Below are 24383 nucleotides of genomic sequence, written 5' to 3' on the forward strand. Positions count from 1 at the left end.
TAAACTTAATCTGTTAAATCAATAGCTGAAAAGATATAAATACAGGTATGTGTCATCAGTCAGCTGCAGTCTGGAGGGGAAGGGAGGCAGCAGCTTTCCAGCTCCAGTCATGTCATATAACTAAGAAAGAACACACGTGCTGTATGTTGGCTGTACCTAATCAAATTGTAAATATGGAAAGTACCAAGAGTTTTAGGGTATTTTACTTTTAAAATTTTGAATTTAAAATAATGGACACATTAATAAAGATATTCCTTAATTCCTTTACCATGCATCTTCTTATGCAGCATATTGACAATGTCCATGATCGGCACAATAGAATGCATTGTATTAAAGGCTATAGCAAAAGAGGCTAATACATTGTTAAACAGCATAACTGAACAAATCAATGTCAATCTTTAAGCTGACTGAGATGAGTAACAGACACTGATTGTATTTCTGTGGAGCACAGTTCAGCATAATGATATCAAGATCTGAAAAGTCCTTTAATAAAAATAGGACATAAGAAGCAGAGTTACACAATTAATATAAAAATTTAAAAGGAAAAATTATTAACAAATTTGTAATCAATCTAGCCATTTTTGGTTTGTAATTTTGTTAATTTTGGAGGGAGAATGAGTTATAGGGTGCTACACGCTTACTCCTATTTATTCTCTTCACTGAGTTTCTGTTTGGGATTGTTTAGTAAAGGATTGTGGCAGAGACAGAAATTTGTTCTTATCCACTACAGTCTGCTAATATATGAATATGCAAAACATTCAACAAGTTAAAGCATATCACTATTATATTATGTTCCTTAGGCTCATGTGTATTTTCTAGATGAAAAGTGTGTCCTGTCTGCCACCCAAAATATTATACAAAACTCAGGCAAACATATTCCCACTATTAAAAATTGAAACTGCTGCAGTAATTTTCAGTAACTAAGTGTGCCTCTTTTCACTCCATTAGTAACCTACTGGTGGTACTATTTATTTATTGAAAGAAAATTCAGGTATGATGTAAAGGAGAAATGCCTGTTCTAGGCTTATCTGAACAGTATACTCTAAAAAGGTCAGACAAAAACATAGGAAAGCTTCTGAAAATGATTGATAATACACTGTGGCAGAAATTAAGTGACTGACATTTGCCCATCCAAAAAAAATAACCTGCCCTTTGTATCACTACAAACCATTCATTCAGTATTATGATGGAACTCTGACAGTTCTTCACAGAACCAAGTAGCTTTAATAAATAAAAATATTCACATGAAACATATTTATTGCCTGTACTCAAGAAAGACACATTTGAATAATGTTCTAAATTATAACACATACAAACCTAACACAGGAATAAAACTTAATATATGTTAAATTTATGAAAGAGAGAAAAGGTTAAAGCAAAAGAAACTCAGAGTTTTCACTGAATTACTTATATCTGTTTACTTTCCAAGCATTACACTGTAAATAATGATTTCCCTGTGTGCATGTCCAATTGTGAAAGTCTTAATTCCATTTATTTTTTCAGCACAGGTTTTATTAAACCTCCAAGCAGTAACAAAGTTTTATATCAAAATTCGTAGTGTAATAACATTTATAAGGTCGTTATTTTTTTGTAAAAAACTATACTGATTTAAGGTTTACTAATACTTTACATGGCTATATAAAGTAATTGTATACAAAAAGATAACTGACATTTATCCGACCAACTGAAATATGTTTTTGAAAGTATTTTTCTACTAGTCTCAAGTGGAAAGAAGAATCTTCTTCCAAACAATCACAATGAAGAGCTTACAAGCTTAACTGCTCAGTTGAACATCAGTACAAATAAAGGTTGTAAGTCTGACATTTTCAGCTGCTTGCAGGAGCTGATATACTTCCTGACATCCCCGAGAATTGTTAATAACTTCAAATTACATAAAATGCTAGAATTATATCACTAAGTCACCAGATTTGTTTTATAACACTGTTATGAACTAAAGGATTGGCTAGTGAAATAACTTAATTGCTTTACATAACCATGTAAAGTCAGGAATAAAAAATAAATTCTAAACAGGTTATAAAACAGATGTTATACTTGTTGTCATAAAGTCTGGAAGTCAAAAGATTAAATATTTTTATCAGAATTACAGGTTCACAGGGTTGAATGGGAGAAACATCTCAAGCATAATAAAGTCATAAAATATTCACACCTAAAAGTTCAAGCTGTCATGTGCTTTTAAGTCAGTATGGTACAGCCAATAGGACCACAAGCATGGAAGCAGCCTAATGATCAGCTGGCTGCACGATCCACCTTGGATCCTGACAGCCATAAAGCACCTTTATATAGATGTGGCACACCCATTAAATGAGTGGAATAAGCCAAACTCAGGCACATATTCATCTTATCAGTCCTTTTTTTGGCTGCAACTGCAAACTAACACCACTGTTTGATACTGCCACAAAGCCTGCTGTCACAGTAACATGCTGCATTATCCTGACCTTAATCCCATAGGCAAATTGTAAATAGGATTAAATTTAGTATTCATACATAAAATCTGTTATGCATATCAGTTCATTTACAAGCATCATTTCATGCTGTTTTTAGGTGAACATGCTAATAATGTAAGATAGATTAACTGCATCACTAATATCCTTTCTTAATAATTAAAGTGAGACGAAGTTCAGTTAATGTAAGAATTTTCTATATATACTATGACATTATTTAAGTAGTAATATAAAAAAAAATAGATACAAAGTCAAGATTCAGTACTAAGCTGTAAAATATATCCCAAGAATGTGAGAAATCATGTTTCAATACTGAGCAAAACTCACAACTTTTTGGGAAAAAAGATTCAAATAAGGATGTCCTTTACTTTGTGTCTACAGAACATGTATAAGGCATCAAAGACTGCAGTTTGCCTTTTTTTTAGCTAACTGCAATCACAAAGATAGTGTCCTTGAGGTTACATGTCACAATCTATTAACTTTCTCACAATTAAAATGAGATTCTATTTTTAGACAGGTTCTTTTGACTGCTAAACAAGGGGAAGGACATTATTTAGGCATGTTGTGACAGGATAAAAGTTTAAACTTTATACTTAGCCTAAAGCAGGAAATGTATTGAGAGTGCAGATGGTTAAAAGTTTCATCAACAATAAAAGATGAGAAAAGTCTAATAAAACTAATGAGACCATTGAAATGAAAAAGGGAAAAACATCTATAATTCGCCTTCATCTTAAAACATTTCCTATATTTTTGAACTTGTAAATATTTCACACTTTAGAATTCTGAAATTGACTTGCAAAACTAAAAAAATGCAGAATAACCCATAACTGGTTGGAAAACAAGACTGAAAGCCAAAATCCAACTGCCAAATGATAACAATATACTTCATCAAAGAGATGCTATTGCTACTGCAAAATGCACATTATATACTTCAGGTGTTTGCAGAAAGTCCCCAGAAGTAAGAGGTTGAACTCCATAACTAAAATAACATCATTAGACAAATACAGAAATTACAACAGATTGATTTACATTAGAAGTACCAGAAAGAAATTATAGCAGAAAAAATATATCATCTGACATATAAAATTTAAAATTTTGAACTTTTTCATAGGGTTATGAGAAGGTCCATAATTTTGAGGAAATTATGAAGGTTTGAGGAAACAGTGTAAATTTCAGATACATAACTTTTGCCAACACTCTCCCCACTTTATAATCACTATTTCCACTGGATATATTTCACAAATGAAAATTTTAAAGACAACATATTTTCTAAATAAACACAAATCCTAGAAATTACTTGAGTAGAGAAGATAAAATCATGACAGAAAGGACAAGAAGGGGTAAGATAAAGAGTAATTAGATAAAGAGTATGTGATTGTGCTCATGCAATAAAACATACTTGAGCTGTGTAACTATACAGGCTTAATGCATGGCACAATATCTTAAGATTCCTTAATGTCTTAGCCATAGAAGGGCTACAAGCTTGCACCTGGTTTTTCATTCACAGTTCTTGTACATCACACTTGAGCAATTACGACAGTGTTTCAAAAGCCTCTGTAATTGTCCTTGTTCTCATATGGTTATTCTCATGGCCATGGACTTGCAAATCTCAGTAGTGTTGTTATGGAGGATTCTCATGGGAAGTGATTGCCACCCTCACAAGAATCACACCTTCTTTCTCCTCTGTTTTCCTTATTTTGTTGATTTCAGTTCACATTAAAGAAAACCAAAACATGGTGCATAAAAGAAGTAGATAATAAGAATTAAAACACTCAAATATTATCCAGCAATATGTGCTCACAGAAACTTAAACTATGAATGTAAAACAGTTGATCTGATTATCATGCTCCAATCAGTACAATGAGTGAGAATAACAAATAGTGAGCTTGAGTGAGTCCCAAAGAAAGACAGTTTTTTTAGGGAAAAATAATGGTGGCAATATAACCCGAATCACTGCTATCATCACCACCTGCCTCAAAGGAGACATCACTAGTAGAAAACTATTGGTGTGGAGAAGTACCACCATGTTTCCTGGCTGACCACAGGGGAATATTTCCCCTTCCTGTTCCTTTCAACATTCAGAATATGTCACAGCCACAGACCCTACTTCTAAAAAGCTGCTCAGGCAAGCCTTAATGTTCTTAGTGCAATAAATGTATACCTTTCTAAACTTGAGGTTAACATCTCCATAACTTTCTATTCTTTATTTTGCCTGTTTTGGTACTGAAACAGTAAGGTAACTAGAAATGAAGTGAAACGCTTAGAGTACTTCAGTTTATGGACAATGTTTAAGGAGCACTCCCACTCTTCTAATTCAGTTATTTTCAGTTTCTGAACTGTGAAAATCTCTCAGTGTTTTGCGGCATCTTTTGTACAAAACTAATTTTGACAAGATTGTTATCAAATAATTTTCATCATATGTGCCCATAAGGTACTATTGAAAATAGTATCAAGTGTTTTCCCTTATCCTTAAGGTGAACTAATTAACATGGAAATTAACAGAAAATGATACCAGATGTTAATAAGAAAGAGCTCTTTTTAGCTGCAGGTCTATACAACCTATTGAAAAGGGAAAAATTCAATACATGAATGCATAATAAGAGATATCAGCAGGTATTTTTTAATACAATTAATCAAGTTCAGAAGGTACTGAATTTCACACCATCAAAAAAAAACCAAAAAACTAACAACCCAAGATATTTATATTGCAAAGATTCTCATTTATTTGAGACAGAAGCAACACAAATGAGGCTAGGGTAACTTAGATAATTTCTTTAGTTAAATTTCCACAATTCTATATAACTTCCTAATTTCCACAATAATATACAATATATCTGTTCCATTATTTTCATTAAAGACTAATTTTGACTGAGGTCTGTGAAGATTCTTAGTGAGGCATGAAAATAAGTTTCATAAAAACTAAGACCACAAAAAGTCTTAGAATATTAACAATATTTTCCAAATAGTATCCAATGTAAAATGGGTTAGCAGAATATAAAATTTAGGACCTTTCAAATATATTAGAAATTTGTAGCTCCTACTGACCTCCCAGCAAAAAGTATTAGAACAGTAAATTTCATTTTTACTTGCAAATATTTTTAGTTATTTGTAGATATTTGAAAATTCATGTCATTTTCTATTAATTGACAATAGAGAAAGCATAAAACCTATTCAGTTTGTGAAAGGACTAAATGCCTATTTGAAATTAATTTGTTGGGATATAACGAAGTAAGCTACAACATAAGTTTAAAATAGTTAACTTAGCTCATACCTTGATAAACAGCTTTGAATCCTGGTGAGCCAATGCTGTCATCAGATTGTAAATGAAGCCACATCTGGTTGCTCATGCTCACAATTAGATCAGGAACACTAGATCCAGTGAGTCTGTATGTAGGATAAATGGCAAAGTTATTTGTAGATGCATAAATTACTAGTACTACTACTATCACCACCACTAGCACAAAACACTGGGTTTTAAGCTATTCACATCCTCTTCTAATCACTTGTTTTTCTGATAAAATGAACTATTCTATATGAAATAGAACAATGCAAAGTAATAGAAAATAATATTTTGAATGACTGCATTCTACAATAATTAAACACTTCTAATAAAGCTGTTCCTACCTAAAGTTTCCATTAAGTAATTAACTTGTGAGAGATGAGAGTGACTGAATGAATTAGTTTTCACCTGTTTGGGTCAGTATTGGTTTTCTGCCATGCTTTTTAAAAGTGAAGAAAATTGCTTTACATGCCTTACAGCCTGTGTGTCCAGAACATACTACCATCACATTTACTCCATTCAAATAACTCAGAGTGACCTCTCAAATTACAGGGAAACTGCTCTTTCTCTCACATTAATGTGTGATAAGTCTGTATAGATAAATACAGTGCAGTATACAACACATATGAGGCAAACTGGTGAATCCCATCATAAAACTTCAGCACTTGTCAGTAGTGTCACTTATACATCTACAATTCTGATACCAGAATAATTGTCTGCCAAAAAGAATCATTAGGAAAGATTGCTTCTTAACAGTGAAAAACAAGTGCATAATGAGGTTCTAATCCTGAACAACCATTCAGATCTAGGTAATAGGCATACAGTTTTACAAAAAGCAGTGGGAAAGTCACACATAAAAAGTGGCGGTAGACTCTCACTAACTAAACTTTTATTAGATACAAACCAGAAAATTCTCTTTCTTCCAGCCCTCAGTCTTGATCATGCAAAACAAATAGGCATCTGTAAAACTGATGATGTGCCAAACCAAGATAAGATGTTCTAGAAGCAGAATATCTCAAGAAAACAGTGTATGGATTATTTTAAAAACATATTATTTAAATATAGTAAACCAGATGTTAATACTGTTAAAACTTAAATGCAAAGACATAATAAAAGCAGAGGCTGAGCAGAAACAAGGTGAGAACAGAGGAATCATGAGAAAAGTTATAGGAATTCTCTGTGTCTTCAATCAAGGTTATGAAAAAGTGATCATATCCCATATCTGCAATAATTTGGGTTCTTACTCAGATATATTGAAAATAAAATTTAAAACCACAATCCCCTTATGAGAAGAATGGGCTTACTCATTACTACTGAACACAGCACCTGGAACTGTGTAATGGCTGAGTTTGCTCTAATATGATCTATAAGATTTCTGGTTATGACCCTCGTAAGTATTTGATTATTTTGATACTATAGGTGCAGAAAAGGAAAGGAAAAAATCCATTATAACTCAGCATATGCAAACACACAAACAGTGCTTAGCTTGGATAAGTAAGGAAATCAGGAAACAATGATAAATAGCTAGGTTGTTCAGTTTGACCTGTGTAAGAATGAAAATAAAGCAGCTGCTTAGTCTGAAAACTGAGCTGATTACTAAATTAATTGGGAGCTGTACAGCTTCAAAGTGATGCTAGGTATAGTCAGAATACCTAACATTCTCTTGCTGATAAAATAATGAATGTTGATAAAGTTGGGACATTCATTTAAATTGATAATATAACCAGCTTAGGAAAGGAAAATACCCCACCAGACAGTGAGTAACAAACAAAAGTAGTATAGGAGACACCTGCAGAAATACATATACAAAGAAAAAAACCACAAAGATGGCATATACATTGAAGGACAACTGGAAACTTGCGACTTTTTTGCAAAAATTTCTCAGTGGCTATTTAGATGTGTAAACCTATTGCAGGACAACTAACAACTGTTTAAATGGCTCTCTTTATACTTGGTAATGTGATTAATGTATGAGACCTACACTGATAATTTCTGAACACAGATAAGACGAACTCGAAAATTCTAAGTCTTTATGAGTACGATGGAATATTTTCAATTAATATAAATGTCTCTACAGAATGCAAGCAAAAAAAAAAGGAAGAAAGAAAAAGAAAAAGAAAAAGAAAAAGAAAAAGAAAAAGAAAAAGAAAAAGAAAAAGAAAAAGAAAAAGAAAAAGAAAAAGAAAAAGAAAAAGAAAAAGAAAAAGAAAAAGAAAAAGAGAAAAAAGAAAAGCCACAACTGAAAAAGGTAAACTCATCAAATAGGAAGAACCTCCTTCCTTCAAAATGTCAGTGGTCTATCCATAGATGATAGATATGAACCAAACAAAATACAATCGCTCCCTCAGATTCACATCTTGGTGTATAGGAAGAGGGCCAAAACTTTTGGAAGGGAAGGAAGTGGGAGAAAACAATTTCCCTCCCCCCCCCCCCCCAAAAAAAAAAAAAAGAAAAAAGAAGCCAAAAGCAGAAATCAATAAAATGGAGAGTTATTTCTGATGGTGGTAATTTCTGTCTGTTTTTTTGTTTTGTTTTGTTTGCTGGTTTAGTTTGGGTTTTGTTGTTTCTGTTTGGTTTTATTCCTTGAGAATGCCTCCATAGATAGAACTACATCCTTCAGCTAGGAGAGAAGATAAAGCAGATCAAATCTTTAGGGAATGCAGATCTGTCTATCAACACATGCTGTAACTGAATCCAAGTTTTTCCCAGTCTGTAATCATCTCAAGAACAGACCATCTGCAACTAAATCAGAAAATCTACAAAGTTTTAGAATCAAATGCATGGGATTCTACAGTGATATTCTGCATAATTTCTGCAGAAATTCAGGCATTTTGTCTGCCAACAGAAGCTTGAAGACTGTAAGAAAAGCTGTATTATTTCTTTAAGATGCCCTGAGAAATTTAGAAATTAAATCTAGCTAGAAAAGTCTTCACTCTAAGCTCCTTCATTCTCCTGGGATGAATAAGAAACTGCAAGGTGCTGCTGAAAGCTCATTAAATATAACAGATGTTATTACAACCAACTAATAAAAAATTTTGATAAGAAAATCACTCTGACATTTAGGTATGAACTTTCTTATGATAATATATCTACAAGTGGACCTAGTGTTTTATGAGAGATGTTACTTTACATTTACAGAAGACCCTTCTGAACAGCAATTGAAATGGCACATATCTGTGGTGCTGTTTAAGTATAACATATTTCATAATACATGATACAATCCAGTGTTTAATAACTTCAAGAACGTTGTCTCAATAGAAATTCAGATTCATTATTAATTATCATGAGACTTGTCCCTGGGCCTTCCTGTATTCGAGTGTATTTCAGTTATTAATAATTTCGTTTCTCAAATGATTTTCAGTGTAATGCTAATTTTACTACCCAAAAGGCAGCTAAATTTATTTGCATAGATTTCACTTTCATCAAACATACAATTTACAATAAAGATAGTAGGACCAACACTGTACCATAATCCTACAGGATGGGCTGTAGACTAATATGGATAAAACAGTTGCTATTTTAGTCAAAAAAATATATTAAAGAAATGGTTAGAATTAAAGTGTGTCTCTAGTGGGACCATTGTACTAGTTCTAGAAATACCAGTGATGGATTTAGAAGTGGATGTCTGCTACAGAATTTTTAGAATGTTATTAAAGTTAAAAAAAGCTATAGGAGGTGATGTTATTATGGAGTCCTGCTTATTAAATAGCAATTAATATGAGAAAATAATATTTTTAATTTCTATTTTTATTTTTTGCATAGTCATGGAAAATAGATGTGAACTAGGTAGTCACAGGCTAAATGGCTTCAAATGGAAAGGTAAAAAAAAAGAAAATTGACACCTAGTTTTAATTTTGACATAATTTTGGCAAGTTTTGACATATGAAGTATGCACAGTGTAGAAAACAACTAACAGTTTAGGATAGCAAATTTCCTACTTAAAGACTTGACTCTTAAGGAGTTTTGCACTCTCTATGAGCAAAAATGTATCCCAATTCAAAAAAGAAAAAAAATGCAAACCCTTTTGTCATAGTTACAAGTAATTAGATCAACCTCACCAGAAGGGCTGTTGCATTATACAACTGGTCTGCAAAATACAAGAAAAAATAAACTTAGGCATGGAAACGCATTACGCATTCCCAATTCATGTTTTTCTTGTTAGTATAATGTGCAAGCCTTCAAAACAGGGAGTTTCCTTGTCTGCTTTAATTTTTTTTTCTTTTTTCCTTTTTCAGATACTCAGAATATAGAATTCAATTTACTCAGTAGCAGATACTTGGTATTGCAAACCAAGAAAAACAAGCATTGAGCAAATAATTCAATAATTCTTCATCATACTTTTCAGCCAAATTAAACTAGGAGTTTTCTAAGAACTTTGATAAGACAGTTGAGATATTAACAATTAATATATCTCTATATTCATAAGCCAATACATGTAATGGAAATATTGTCCTCAGATCTCTCCCTATAAAAGCATTCTAGTTTATTTAAAATAAAATGTGTGGGTGTTAAGAGCACTCATTTGCTATAACTAAGTAAAGGAAACTAAATGGCAATTATTTTAATGAATTAAAACACTCTCAAAATATAAAACTACATTGGATTTTTTTATCAAATATGTTCAATATTGTCTTTATCCAACAGATTTTTATCTGTTGGATAAAGACAGTAATGTTATTATGGCATAATTGCTGCTAATTTCTCTTATTTAGTCATTGATAATTTATCAAATTTGTAATTTTGGTCTGTGTTTGGTGACCAGGATTCACATGATAGCTTAACCCTCTAAAAGTGGCAGCCAAAATATCTTGTTAACCACAAGATCTCATTATGCAGTAAGAAAAAAATAGCATATGCAACAAAAATGAGATGGTTAAGGTAGATGAGATGAATTAATCTGTACAAGTTTCTATTATTTCCATTAGTCCAGACACTACTGAAGAGCTGTAAATTAAGAGTAGCTATCTAGTCTGGAATTTTCCTTCAAATTTATCTAAATTCCTACACCATCAATATGTTACATTATATTATATTATTCCACAAAGCATGTTTAAATTTACTGAAAAGTGGACTATGTCCTTTCATTAAAACTTTATATACAAATCCAATTTTGAATATTGAAATTTTAAATCAATCAATGCCTTTTATTTTTACACAAATTGTATCTTCTGTTCACTGAAATATAACCTTTTATAATTCCCTAAATTGCTTGTGAATACAAATACAGTCATAAAGGTAGCTGTTTTTTAAAGGAAGCATTATTTTTTATTTTAAAAAATTCAATTTGCAGTTTTTAGTCTCTAATGTTAAAGCCTATAAAGATGCTACTAATTATTTGGAGCGAACTTTGTAATGAAAAATCTTCGTTGATGGTACCTGAATTTTAAGCTTACATTAATTATCAAGTTCCATACATTAAAATTGCAAATTTAAGTAGATATATCCTGGCCTGGAAGAAACAACATGACAGCAAATTTCCAAGAAAAATTTTTGAAGTTGTGTACTTACACATACAACACTGTTCTGGTGTCACCAACTTTCCCAGCATCTCCAACAGTAAGAGTATCATAGCCTCTTTCCAGTTCAAACTCTTCAAAAGCAAGCTTTATGACCTATTAAAATTAAATAACTCAGTTACTTCAAAAATTCCCACATGTTATCTAACCTGTTCCAATTACTGAATCATTTGCCTACTATAAATCAAATAATGACACAATAATTATTTGTGAAATATACCTAGAAAGACCATAAGTGCAGAAAATTCTGTATTTTCTCATACTTAGGAGCAAGTCACTGCCATAATGCTTCAGAAGTATCACATACTAAGATACAAAGATGCCAGACACCACTAACTGATGATAATTGTTCATTATTGAAGTAAGAAATCTATTTTCTTTTTCTAACTCTCTATATATTGTATGTGTATATATTTTTAACTATATAAAAATTGTAGAGCTAGTATTGGAAGTATATTAAAACATTCTTATCTCTTGGATTATACAATAACAAGGTAGAACATATGAACTACCAATTCATAAAAAGATGGAGGAGGCTGGTTCACAGAAATTCAAAAGCATGAATTTCCTTGCATAAATTACTAACATTAAACTGTGATTCCACATAATGTCTAGTCATGAATTGCCAAGAAAATTAAAAATGTACCTCTCAGAGTTCTTTGAAAAGTTATTTACAAAACTTTAATTTTTTAAGGTAAAATAAAGTACGAAAATGGACTTAGTTTCTATAAAAGAACAATTCTAAGACATGAAATTTTAGAGTTCAGTATTGGCAAGTAGTTGCAGCTTATATGTATATACACATATATCAGGACATTGCACCTTTTTGTAATTTGATACAAAAGGCTTCTGCAAACAACTTGACACGATAGTGCAGACAGTCAATGATTTTCCACAAAATTATTCATTTTATTTTTATACTAACTTTTAGAGATATTCCTGGATAAGCTCTCAGACAGCATCAGCCATTGCATGTGATGCAGTTAATTTTTCTTCTGTTTTGTGGTTAGAAACAATATTTGGGTCAGATTTGAGTTTTCAGCACAAGATTTATTCTGCTCCTTTTTTGGAAGAAACACATGGAAAAACTACACTTTCCATCCACTTAAATGTATTGCTATGTGATCATCAAGGCAGAATGCATCTCAATCAAATTTTAGCCCTCTAAAATAGCATCATCCAAGCTAAGCTAGTTGTTTAAACTTTCTCAGTATTAAAAAAGAAAGCCAGGCCACCTCATTTCTGTGTTGGAATTGGAAGTCTAGTACAATGAACTGTAGAGAGGAACTTACACCACTAGATTAGGTGAGGTTTACATTGAACTATGTTGCTTTTGTTTGTAACCCAAAAAATAGCCTACAGGCAGAGAAAATCCACAGCATTTCCCTCATCAACTAGGGGGGGTCATCTAAAAGGAGATCAGCTTGAATCTGCCTTTCCTAAAGCCCTGCTAGTGTGGTCTCATGCCTTGGTTGTCCATTGTTACAATAATCACATGATTTTCAGGCAATATGCTTCAGATAAACCAATATACATTTTCATCTTCTGATGTACCTTCTAGTATTCCTAGATGATATCAGGGATTAACATGCGAAATTTCATTATTAAATCAAGACTAATAAAGTCAAAATGAAGCAAAAATTATTCTACAAAAAGAGAGTTATTCCTGGCAAAAAAAAAAAAAAACAAACTGCAAGACTTTTAATGCAATTATTATTTCATATGGAGGAAAAAACCTAATAGAATATTCCATGAAAATATAAGGTAATGTATTATTTAAATAACACATTTGGTTTGACTCCAAATAATACATTTGGTTAGACTCACAAATTCTTTTATACAACAATTTAAAAACAAATATGAATGTTCACCTCTTTAATACTAAAATAAGTTAGAAAAAAAGTAATTGGATATAAACCATAAATGAAAGTTTTAAGCTTCTGGCTAAGCATATAGGAAATGTGACAAGAAACATTCCTTTATGGGAGATACATTGTGAAGACATATTACATACTATTAAACAAAACCTTGTTATCTCCATTTCCATGATAATTGTTATTCTATGCTAACACAAAATCTTTTGGAAAGACCTTCAAATGGTTAAGAGGACTAACTTGAATTCCTTCAATTTGACTCATAGAAACTAAATTTTAATGCGTAAACAGTAAGCACCCAGTCTAATCATTGCACTTTTCACAGCTGGTGGACAGAAAATGGCACTTTTCTCTCATAACATTTCCTGAGTTGGAAAGGACCCACGAGGATCATTGAGTACAGTTCCCGGCCCTGTACAAGACAGGCCCAAGAGTCACACCATGTGCCTGAGGCTTGGTGCTGTGACCACTTCCCTGCAGAGCCTGTTCCATTGCCCAGCCACGCTCTGGGTGAAGAACCTTTTACTGATATCCAACCTAAACCTCCTCTGACACAGCTTCAGGCCATTCCCTCAGGTCCTGTCAGTGGTGACCACAGAGAGAAGAAATCAGTGTCTGTCCCTCCTCCTCCCCTCACAAGGAGCTGTAACTGCAGTGAGGTTTCCCCTCAGTGTCCTCCAGGCTGAACAGAACAAGTGACCTCAGCTGCTCCTCATACAGCTTCCCCTCAAGGCCCTTCACCATCTTTGCTGCCCTCCTCTGAATGCTCTCTCAAAGTTTAATGTCCTTTTAATAATGTAGTGTCCAAAATTGCCCCCAGCACTCGAGGTGAGGCCACCCCAGTGCAGAGCAGAGAGGAACAATCCCCTCTTTTGCCCGGTTGGCGATGCCGGGCCTGATGCTGCCAGGACAGGGTTGGCCCTCCTGGCTGCCAGGGCATTGCTCACTTATATTCAGCTTGCTATTGGCCTGTATCAGGAATAGTGTGGCCAGCAGGAGCAGGGAGGTCATTATTACCCTGTACTCTGCACTGGTGAGGCCACACCTTGAGTGCTGTGTCCAGTTCTGGCCCCTCAGTTTGGGAAGGACGTTCAGACACCTGAGTGCATCCAGAGGAGGCAACAAGGCTGGTGAGGGGCTTGGAACACAAGCCCTGTGAGGAATGACTGAGGGAGCCGGGGTTTTTCAGCCTGGAGAAGAGGAGACTCAGGTGTGACCTTATCATTCACTACAACTTCCTGAAAGTTGCTCCTGTAGTCAGCTGGGGGTTGGTCTCTTTCTCCAGGCAGCAACTGAAAGGAGAGGACACAATCTCAAGCTGTGTCAGGGGAAATATAGTTTGGATATTAGGAAGAAGTTTCCACAGAAAGAGTGATAAAATATTGGAATGGCCTGCCTGGGGAGGTGGTGGAGTCACCATCCCTGGATGTGATCAAAAAAAGACTAGGTATGACACTTGGTGCTATGGTTTAGTTAAGGTGTTTAGGGCATGGGTTGGACTTGATGATCTTGAAGGTCTCTTCCAAACTAGTCATTCTGTGGTTCTGTGATTCTGTGACCAGGTCCCCCAGGTCCATTTCCAGAGTTCTGATTCCAGTTTCTAATCTATACATACAATCAGGATTGCTCCATCCCAGGTGTAGGATCCAGCACTTGGCTTTCCTATGGCAAGGTGAACTTTCTATGGCTGGTGATTGTCCAGTACTCTAATTTATTGAGGTCTGTCTGCAGGGCCCCCCTGCCTTTGAGGGAGTCAACAGCTCCTCCCAGTTTTGTATCATCTGCTAACCTGCTCAGTATTCCTTCCAGTCCTGCATCCCACCCATTTATGACAAAGTGCGAGAGAACTGGGCTGAGGATGGAGCCCTGTGGAACATCACTAGTGACAAGTCCCCAGTCTGGTGTCATCCCAGTCACTGTCACTCTTTGTGTCCAAATCACGAGCCAGTTGATCATCCATCACCCATCACATGATGTGTTTATGCAGCTGAGTTCTGGAAGGATCCAGTGAGACACAGTATTAAAAAATACTGAAATCCAAAAAGATCACATCAACTGGGTTCTTTGATCAGCTAGGTGGTTTAACCTATCATAAAAGGAAATTAAGTATGTCAAGCAGGACATGAAGAACTTTCACCCCCACAAGGAACTGCTCACTGTGACCATTGACTGTGTTGTCCTTCAGATGTTTTTCAATAATTCCCAGAATAATTTTCTCCAAAATTTTACCAAGCCCTTGAGTGAGACTGGCCTGACACAAGTCATATTACCTATCTTACAGTGGAGCAAACTACCACTTAGAAGTACTGTTTCTAATGACTATATGGGAGTTTTGATGACTCTGAGAACCTAATTTTTACCCATATCTATTTGGTTAAAATTTGTGTGTAGATTAAGCTTTGAATTGTCAGAATAATTTTTAAGATTTGTTAGAAGGCAGATTGAAGAATATAAGACAACTGTATGGATATATCTATATCAATATCTGTATCTATATATCAATACAGATATGAGTACTGCATAGGAAAAACGTATGAGGATTCAATAATATCACAATATACCACCATATACTACATATGTGGTTTAACAATACTGATTAATATACCAAGAGAGGAAAAAAGCAGCTCTGTGGTGCTTATCCAGATTTAGTTTTGTTTTGCAATTAAAAATTCCAGTAATACTAATTTTACCATCACCATTTACATATGCTTAATACAAACAGATCAAAAGAAGAAAAGAATTAATTTTCATTTAGAAAAACTGGAAACATGAAAATTGCTTCCAAACATATTATGTTTATTCCTGGATGATCAGTTACATTCTTCTTACAGAAGAATGATCCTATTTGCTTTCTGAAAGGTATGAGACAAAATTCCCTTATAAGCAATTCAGAATGATTACTTCTTATTAGATAAATAGACTGTGAAAACAGAAAACAAGTAAAAGCTTAAAAATACAAGACATCCAAGGAGGTACCCATACAAAAGTTCTACAAGTGAATTTTTCATAATTAGTTTTTCATTTGAAACATTTTCCTTTATCCTAGATACTTCCATACTTCGTATTTCTGCTGGCATAATTGCTGTTGCAAGCAATGGATAAAAACAGCACCAGAGTTGTAGGAAATGCCTGTATGGACATTCTGCCTGGAGGAAGCAATAGGGCACACGGCAGTGCTACATCTCCTAAACACCTAGGTGTGCATGTTCTTTCACTACTAAAACGATTTTACTATTTTACTATTACTTATATATGTTATAAATGTATGCATCAAGTAAAGAGAAAGTATTAAGCAAGAGAAGTGAATTTTTTTCTAAGATGCAAGAAGAAATGAAAACTCCCCATAAGATATCTGTTATATTTACAAGCAGATCAAGTCAACAACTTCAAAACAGCATCAATGCTAATAGAAGTGTATCTTATCCCCAAAAATGAAACAAAAAAAAAAACAAACAAAAAAAACCAAACAAAAAAATCAAAACCAAAATAACAAAAAAAACCCAAAGAAAAACAGACAAAAACCCGCCAAAACAAACAAATCAACATAAACAAGCAAAAAATCCCCACAAAAACCACAAAAAACAAACCCAAACCAAGAAAAGAAAAAAAAAACCAAAACCACAAAACCAAACAAATAACCAACCCACAAAAAAAAAAAGAAAAAAAATACAATCCAGGACCTCCTTGAAGGAATATCTCTTAAAGATGAGAAAATACAGTGAGACAATTTGTTGCCTGAGTAAAACTATAGTAGCATACATTAAAATCAGAAAATAAAACAGTCCTGGGCATCCATGTTTAGAAATTTTAAAATAATAAAAAGAAAATGTGTTAGTTATAAAGTCTTTTTATAAAAGCTGTTTGCAACTGTAATAGGTTATTCCACTTCATTGACAAATGTAACAGTACTTAGTGTAATAGTATTTTCCTTCAAATGTAACAGTATTTTCCTGCTTTGCATCTTCTCCCTGCTGCTCTGTAAATATTGAAAGTAACATAACATTCAATTTTTTTTCTATAGACATAAACATGGAAATACTGCTACAGTCTTTCAGATTTCTAAATATTTTTTTTTAATTTTTAGAAGAATGGAGCCAGACTCTGAAAGCAGAGCTTTAAGCCAAGGTTTGGAGCACCTACTTCACTTAAGAACAACATAATATAGAAGCAATTTCAAAAGATGTTGCCAGTATTAGAGAACACATAGAAGAAGGATTTTTTGAGAAAACTCTCAAAACTCCACTCTTTCCCTAGCCCACCCCTCCTACAGTGATATCTCTTGAATTTTTAAGTGGAATGTAATTATGGCCAAAATCCAGAGGAAGAGGAAATGTAAAAAATTAACTATATAGTAATAAAACTAGGTAACTCTAATGCATAAATTTTATGGGTGATTTATTGTGAAAGATGGCATAATTTTTTTCATATTCCTTTGTAAATCAAGTTATTCATTTTCCCTCAAAGCCCTTAAATAAAGCAAAATATTTATCCCAGCCATATTATTCATAATTCGGCATGGGTAAAGGTGCAATTAATAAGATGCAAAATTAATAACTTGCAATTACCAGGCTGAGATAGGCTCCAACCAGACAAAATAAAATTGATGCCAATAGAAGGGCCTGTCCTGTAAAATTTTAATACCTCTAGTTTTTATTGAATGACTACAAGTTTATTGAAAACACTTGGATTATTTTATTCATTATTTTAAAGAAATGTTGAAGGCTTTTGGCACTACCATTATCCAACAACTGCAGTTACTTAAGAAGCAATTATAAAAAGAAATGTGCTTGTTTTTCAATATTGACATTATAATATATATTCCTCATTCTCAGGAATTTATTTTCCCTTTAGCCTCCACTAATGACTTGAAAATTAACCTAATAACCACACCTGGTAGAAATGAAACAAAGATAAGAAGGAAATAACAGTAATAATATATCATATAATAGTAGTAATGTAAAACCAATAATGCTGGCACAGTATGTAAAAAAAGGAGGAAAAAAGTAAAATAACAACAACGACAACAATAACAGCAACAATAAAAACAACAGTAATAATAATCTTACAGTTTGTTTTATGATGACTATTATCAGGTGATTGTCCCATGCTTGGAACATTTCTCAGGTAAGTAAACACAGATTGTCTTTTTACCCACAGCTTTCTTTCTTTAGATTGCCATTGTTACCATAGATAACTTTGAATGTACTTGCCATAACCAACATATCCCTTCCTCAGCAAGTTAATTTAGGCCAAATAATCTGAGATCTTTGGAAGAAAACAATAAGAACAATCTTAAGAAAAATCAGCTCATTTTGTTTATGTAGTAAAAGTTATGAAGTGATTTGGCACTAATATTAGATTACTCCAATAAGGAAGAACTTTCTGATATATAGGATAAAAAAGATGGACACACAGTGGCTGGAAAATAAACCCATAAAAAAAATAGAGAATTAATTGCAACAATGAGAATAATAAAATTCTTGCTACTATGAAGTGCCATTTTTAGTGGTAGCTGTTAATTATGTAAAATAGATCTATAACTAATCATCTAATTAAGGAATTTAAATACATCCACAGTAAGGGAATGAGCACATTTTTAGTCACAGTTTTGTTTCTTCTGTAGAGGGAGACATTAAAAAAAATCCCACAATGATGATTTCAGAGTTAACAGAGCTGCCACAATCTGTTACTCAGTCAGAGAAGCAGCTTGTTGCCAAGTTAGATTTTAAACTTCAGCTATAGTGTCTAAACATCATGTTGAATTTCACTTTGCCATCTTAATCATTGAAACATTTTCCTTCATCTCTTTTCTGTTTGTTTGATATGTATACAAATATGTTACCATTTCTAAGTACACAGAAGAGTATACAGCATTAAAATTTAAGTCCAATGAATATTTCACATTTATGAGAGACATATTTTTAATGAATTATCAATCAATTTGATTTAGGTTTGAAAGCTAAAATTAAAACAATAAAAAGCAGAATCGCAAGAGGAGATAATTATTCATATGTTTACACTAGAAGTTTGGAATTTATCACTTTTGGACAATTTTAGACAGCTCTCTGATATAGTAGGATGATCTATTTCTCATTTTCTGCCAAAGAAAAATGCCAAATATATGGCTTTCATTTTTGCTCCTGCTGCTGCTCCAACTGTCAGTAGGAAACAAATATGGAAATACAAGTTTTAAAAAAACACTATGTCATTTGTTTTAAACTGAAAAATGAAAATTAAATTTAAAAAATGTATCTATTTTCTTGCCATTCATCAAAAATAATTCTGATTGTGCTAATTTTATTATTGTAAACCTTTTTCAAAAAATTTTAAAGAAATACTTTTAGATTTGTTGTTCAAAACAAGGTCTGAAAATACTGTTTTTTAAATATGAAAATTAAAAACTTCATCTAACATTTTTTAAAAACAAATTACACATAAACTAAGATCACATGAATTGACAGATAAGAACTCTGACTTAAATAAAGGATGAGAATATCACTTATTAAATGAGCACACCAATTTTTTTTGCCTTAAAAATTTAAGCAGGAGAAAAATACTGAGTTTACCCCATTTGACTGTAGTCTTTCTTCCTAAAGTCTTTAAAGAGTAGGTTAATTTTATTAATTAATTCAAAGTGCATATGAATCTTGATAGAGCACATGAAATAAAGGTCTACATGAAGAAGAGTCTAAGTATCAAGGGTGTATATCCATCTATACACAAACTATTCTCTAGACAGAGCCCTATGTGGGAATCCAAAGTGTTAAATCCCAGCCCTACTATTATTGTGTAGTCCTTAAAGCAATTAATTTCAAGTCCTTGAAAATTACTTATTTAACAGCATAATTCCTCAAGAGTTTTCTGACATTTTAATTCTTGTTACCTAAATTTTATGTGAAACATGAACCAAATATGGCAAATACTCAAATTTCAGACAACTTAAAAAAATATAATGAATTCTATGTGTTCCAAGTCAAATATGATTGTACAATATTCACCAAGGGAATTCAAATACCTTTGTAATGACATGTGGGTCAGTGGAATGTCCAGGACATAAAAGTAACAAAATATCGAAGCAGATTTGCATTTGTGACCTTGAACAAAAAAATTAACTATGGGAAATCCTTAGTACATAAGTAAGGATTTACTTACATACTAAGTAGTTCTAAGTCAAATATTATTTTTTAGAACATGTTGGGTAAATCCTTTATTTCATGCATTCTAATGCTATGAAACTTTTAAGGATAATTTCCTGCAGTACTAGCCATCTGTCAATAGAATAGTAGCAGAAAGGTCCATAAACACCTGTTTTCTTTGAGAAGAAGAGTACTTGAGCTTGTTGGTTTCTTGTTATTGTGGCATAATAGTTCCAAGAGCACAAACTATTTCATTTAGAAGGGTGACACATCTTGCCATCACACTGTATGGTGCAAAAAGGCAATTGAATTGAACACTGGAAAACCTCCAGAGGTACAAGGAGATGCCAAAATATTTATAGAAAGAAATGCCTCAGAAAAATACAATGTGACAGTTAAATTAATTCACTAGAAATGTAAACAACTACTGTTTAATGCTATTTAAAATAGAGACTGGAAAGGTCTGGGCTATATTGAGCCAAGTTAGAAACTCTGATAAAGCAGGTATGTTTACAGTGCTAATGGAAGGTTGTATTTATGGAATTTTATGAGGAAAACTAAGCAGTGTGTCAGCATATAGTGTTTCTTTCTTTCTTTCAGATGTCCACACTCAGATATTTTCTGCCATATATGTCTTTGCATCTTGTCTAACTGCCTCTCTAGGGGGACATGGATATTCCTGTGTCACACACATCAGCCTTGCTTGTAACACCTTGAATACCTGAGCATCTCATACCATAACAGATATTTAGGGATGGACAAACAAATTCTATCTTTGGTGTCCTGAAGTGTTTGGTGTAATAAGAAAACACATGCTTCATATAGAAAATCTCTTAATTATAATGCTAGAACATAAACTGCTTGTAAATACATTTATTAATACAAAATATTTATATACATGATGAGAATGAGGCAACTATGAATGAATGCATATCCCTGTAATAAAATCTCAATATATTACATGGACACTGAATTGTCATGATACTAAGGTTTTACATAAATCTGGAAGTTTTTATGTAGTGTTATACACTACAAAATTTAAGTACATCGAGGTTAACTTCATTCTAAATAAAAACATGTAAATAACTTTTCCCTGTGCTTACATTATGAATAGCAAGCAGTTATGAATATGAAATTTCAGCATTCATATTAACAGATTAACTTAAACTGACTTTGAAAATTGCATTTTTTTTAGAGCTTTTCTTCCTACTCTATTTTTACAATATACAACAACATGCCTTGTTGGCCCAAGTGTTACTTTTGAAATAAAAACCAAATTGTTTTCTAAATAATTCCCTGTATTATTATTACTATTGTTTTCATAAACTAAAATTCAATTCAACTGGCTGTCTAGGAAGTAATAAGAATCTTAGCATGTGACAAAAGCTTTGTAATTTACAATTACACTTTTGCATGAAAAAAATAAAAAGGAAAGGAGCCATAAACTGCAGCATGTGGGAAGGACCCACATTCAAGCTGTTTATGAATGACTGCTATCCCAAAGGAGGGACACTGCAATAGAGCAGGGTACAAGTGTGAAGAAGGAGTGGCAGAGAGGAGCTGTTATGAATTGACTGCAGCCCATATTCCCCATACCTTTTCATCATTCAGTCAGGAAGGATGCAGAAGAGTTTGACTTGAGAAAAAGTTTTTATTGTTGTTTCTCACCATCCTACTCTATTTTTAATTGTCTGTAAATCTTCCCAAAGTTGAATCTATATTGCCTAACTGGTGTGCAATCTCCCTGTCCTTACCTTGACCCATGAGCTTTTTTATCTTATTTTGTCCCCCTGGCCTGATGAGGAGGAGCAAGAAAGCAGTTTGGTGGGCACCTGGCAGCCAGACAACTATATTATATAGGGGAATTGAACCATTAAAATTAATTCTAATAAAATGACTTATGAAGATATTTGCATTCATCTACAGTAAATATTAACCTTCTCTTAGAGATCATGGTGAGAAAACAAAACTCTTTCTCCCAAAAGCCATAAAAATAACGATAGTGATGACAGCACATACATTTTGAACATTGTTCAGCAATGCTTCCCATGGTTTTAATTTCCAAAAAATAAAAAGCACAACACAAAACATAATTACATATTTAATCTTTTTGGTAATAAAAGCCTACCTGTACTGGCTTTAAAATCCAATCTCTGACACCTCAATGTACTTTCTCAAATCCCATACTTATGTTGAAAATGTCCCTTGCATCTCAGTGGTAATGAATATACTTATTTTCATCCTATGCCATGAGGTTCATATGTATTAAGAGGAAATGGTAAATATGATTGACTTTAATGATTACAGGCTGATTCCTTTAGAGTCTACCTTGATTTTATGTCTTTGCATTTATAATCACTTGAGTAGAGCTGTTCTTGACCTGCATTGTTTTTGACTTAATAAAAAATATACCAGAATCAGTGAAGATGATCTCTGGTCATTAGTATCAAAGCCATACAGCAATCTGCTCAAATATGCAGGTCATAGTGCCCCGTAAGTACACATTTGGGTGGAAAACATTATTTGGCTCTAATTCAAATTATAAATGGGTAAACAGAACAGTTTCTTTCAGTTTGCTAAGACATCATCTGTGATGAATATTCAATGAGGAGATTATGTAAAAATACCATTAAAATGTAAAGAGAATAGTAGTTAAGGATACATGCAATTTTCCCTCTGCAGTATTATATTACTTACTTTTAAATCAGTGTAAAACATATAAAAAATTTACTCCAGAAGAAAAATACTCGATAGCAAACTGTGCTATCAATAAAATAGTGGGTGGAAAAAATGGAGAATATCTCTTAAGATCGATTTCGAAGACTTTTGGACCAATTCAAAATATTAGGGTTTTTTTTTTTTTTCCAAAGATGTGTGCTCAGTTACTTTCTTGTAGAAATTCTTACTGACATAGAAACATGAACATATATTGTCTAGAAAATTAAACACAATGTAAACCATACTTGAGACAAGCTGGGCCAGTGACCAAACAAAGTAGCTTTTAAGATATAAGAACAGTTAAAATTTGGCTTGAATGTCAATGACATCTGCAAACCAAAAAGCCTTAGGTGGAGTTGTATATTCCTTTTTTCCCTTGTTTAGCTAATTAAAAACCTAGTGTTCTGATGTTTCTTCAATTTCTTCTTTTTTTCTCTCTAACAATTTAAGCACTGCATAATATAAGCACTGCATGCATTTTTTTATATTTCAAATAAATCCTAAAACTGGCTTTATATAATTTTATCTCAAAGATATGAAGAATGAGACTTTACAATGCAATTTTGGAGGCTGAGGGAAGCATTTTGATACATCATGTTCAGGTTTATTCCTCAAAAAACTTATCTATCTTGAGCAACAATAACAGCATTGCACCAAAGACCTTGAGAAATCATAATAAAATTGTGTCCTAGCACTTCAGAACAAAAGCAAATCGCAAAATATCTCTAAAGGCTAAAACCACTTTTTAATATTTGACCAAGAAATGGTATTAAGTCTGTAAAAACCTGAAATGAAAATGAAAAATGTAATTTTAACAAGATAAAATAAAATTTAAAGTGGAATAAATGTTCTTTGACATCTTCTATGCTTAATAACATATTGGTGACCTTTTTTGCCTTAAACAAGAACTTACAGCAATGCATGGAATATGGACTTCGTTATCAGGCATAGGCTAGGCTAGGCTAGGAGAGGATAGAATAGTATAGTTTAGAATAGATAAAGGTAGAATAATAAAGGCAGGATGAATAGAATAGAATAGAATAGAATAGAATGCCTTACCACTTCAGGGCTGACTTAAATTTAACTATATTATTAAGGGCATTTTTCAAACCCTCTTTAACACTGACAGGCTTGGGGTATACTCTAGGACCACTCTAGGAATCCTGTTCCAATATTTGACCACCCTGTTGGAAAAGAAATGCTTCCTGATATCCAATCAAAACCTCCCCTGGCAGAGCTTTGAACTATTCCGAGTTACAGGGAGAAAAGCTCATATCTCCCTCTCCACCACTCCTAAATTACTAAAGGAAAGATAAAAAATCTATTATGTGAACTGTCCAATTCTGCCATGAATGGAAATTAATAAAATAACTGTACTTAAGACTCCAGGCACAATT

At 33.0% G+C, this 24383-nt stretch overlaps 1 protein-coding gene across 2 annotated transcripts in view; it reads right to left on the reverse strand.

Moving 5' to 3' along the window:
• Nucleotides 1-24383, reverse strand: part of CSMD1 (CUB and Sushi multiple domains 1) — a 1073555-nt gene that overhangs the window by 270506 nt on the left and 778666 nt on the right. For both annotated transcript variants that reach the window (XM_071442193.1, XM_071442195.1), the window contains exons 11-12: nucleotides 11251-11354; nucleotides 5734-5846 (exon numbers count right to left, since the gene is read on the reverse strand). In XM_071442193.1, coding sequence (XP_071298294.1) covers nucleotides 5734-5846; nucleotides 11251-11354 — 217 coding nt within the window. The remainder of the gene's footprint in view (nucleotides 1-5733; nucleotides 5847-11250; nucleotides 11355-24383) is intronic.

The sequence above is a fragment of the Agelaius tricolor genome, unplaced genomic scaffold (genome assembly GCF_023055355.1).
Source record: "Agelaius tricolor isolate 1412-34295 unplaced genomic scaffold, bAgeTri1.0.p SCAF_1, whole genome shotgun sequence".
Taxonomy (NCBI): Eukaryota; Metazoa; Chordata; class Aves; order Passeriformes; family Icteridae; genus Agelaius; species Agelaius tricolor.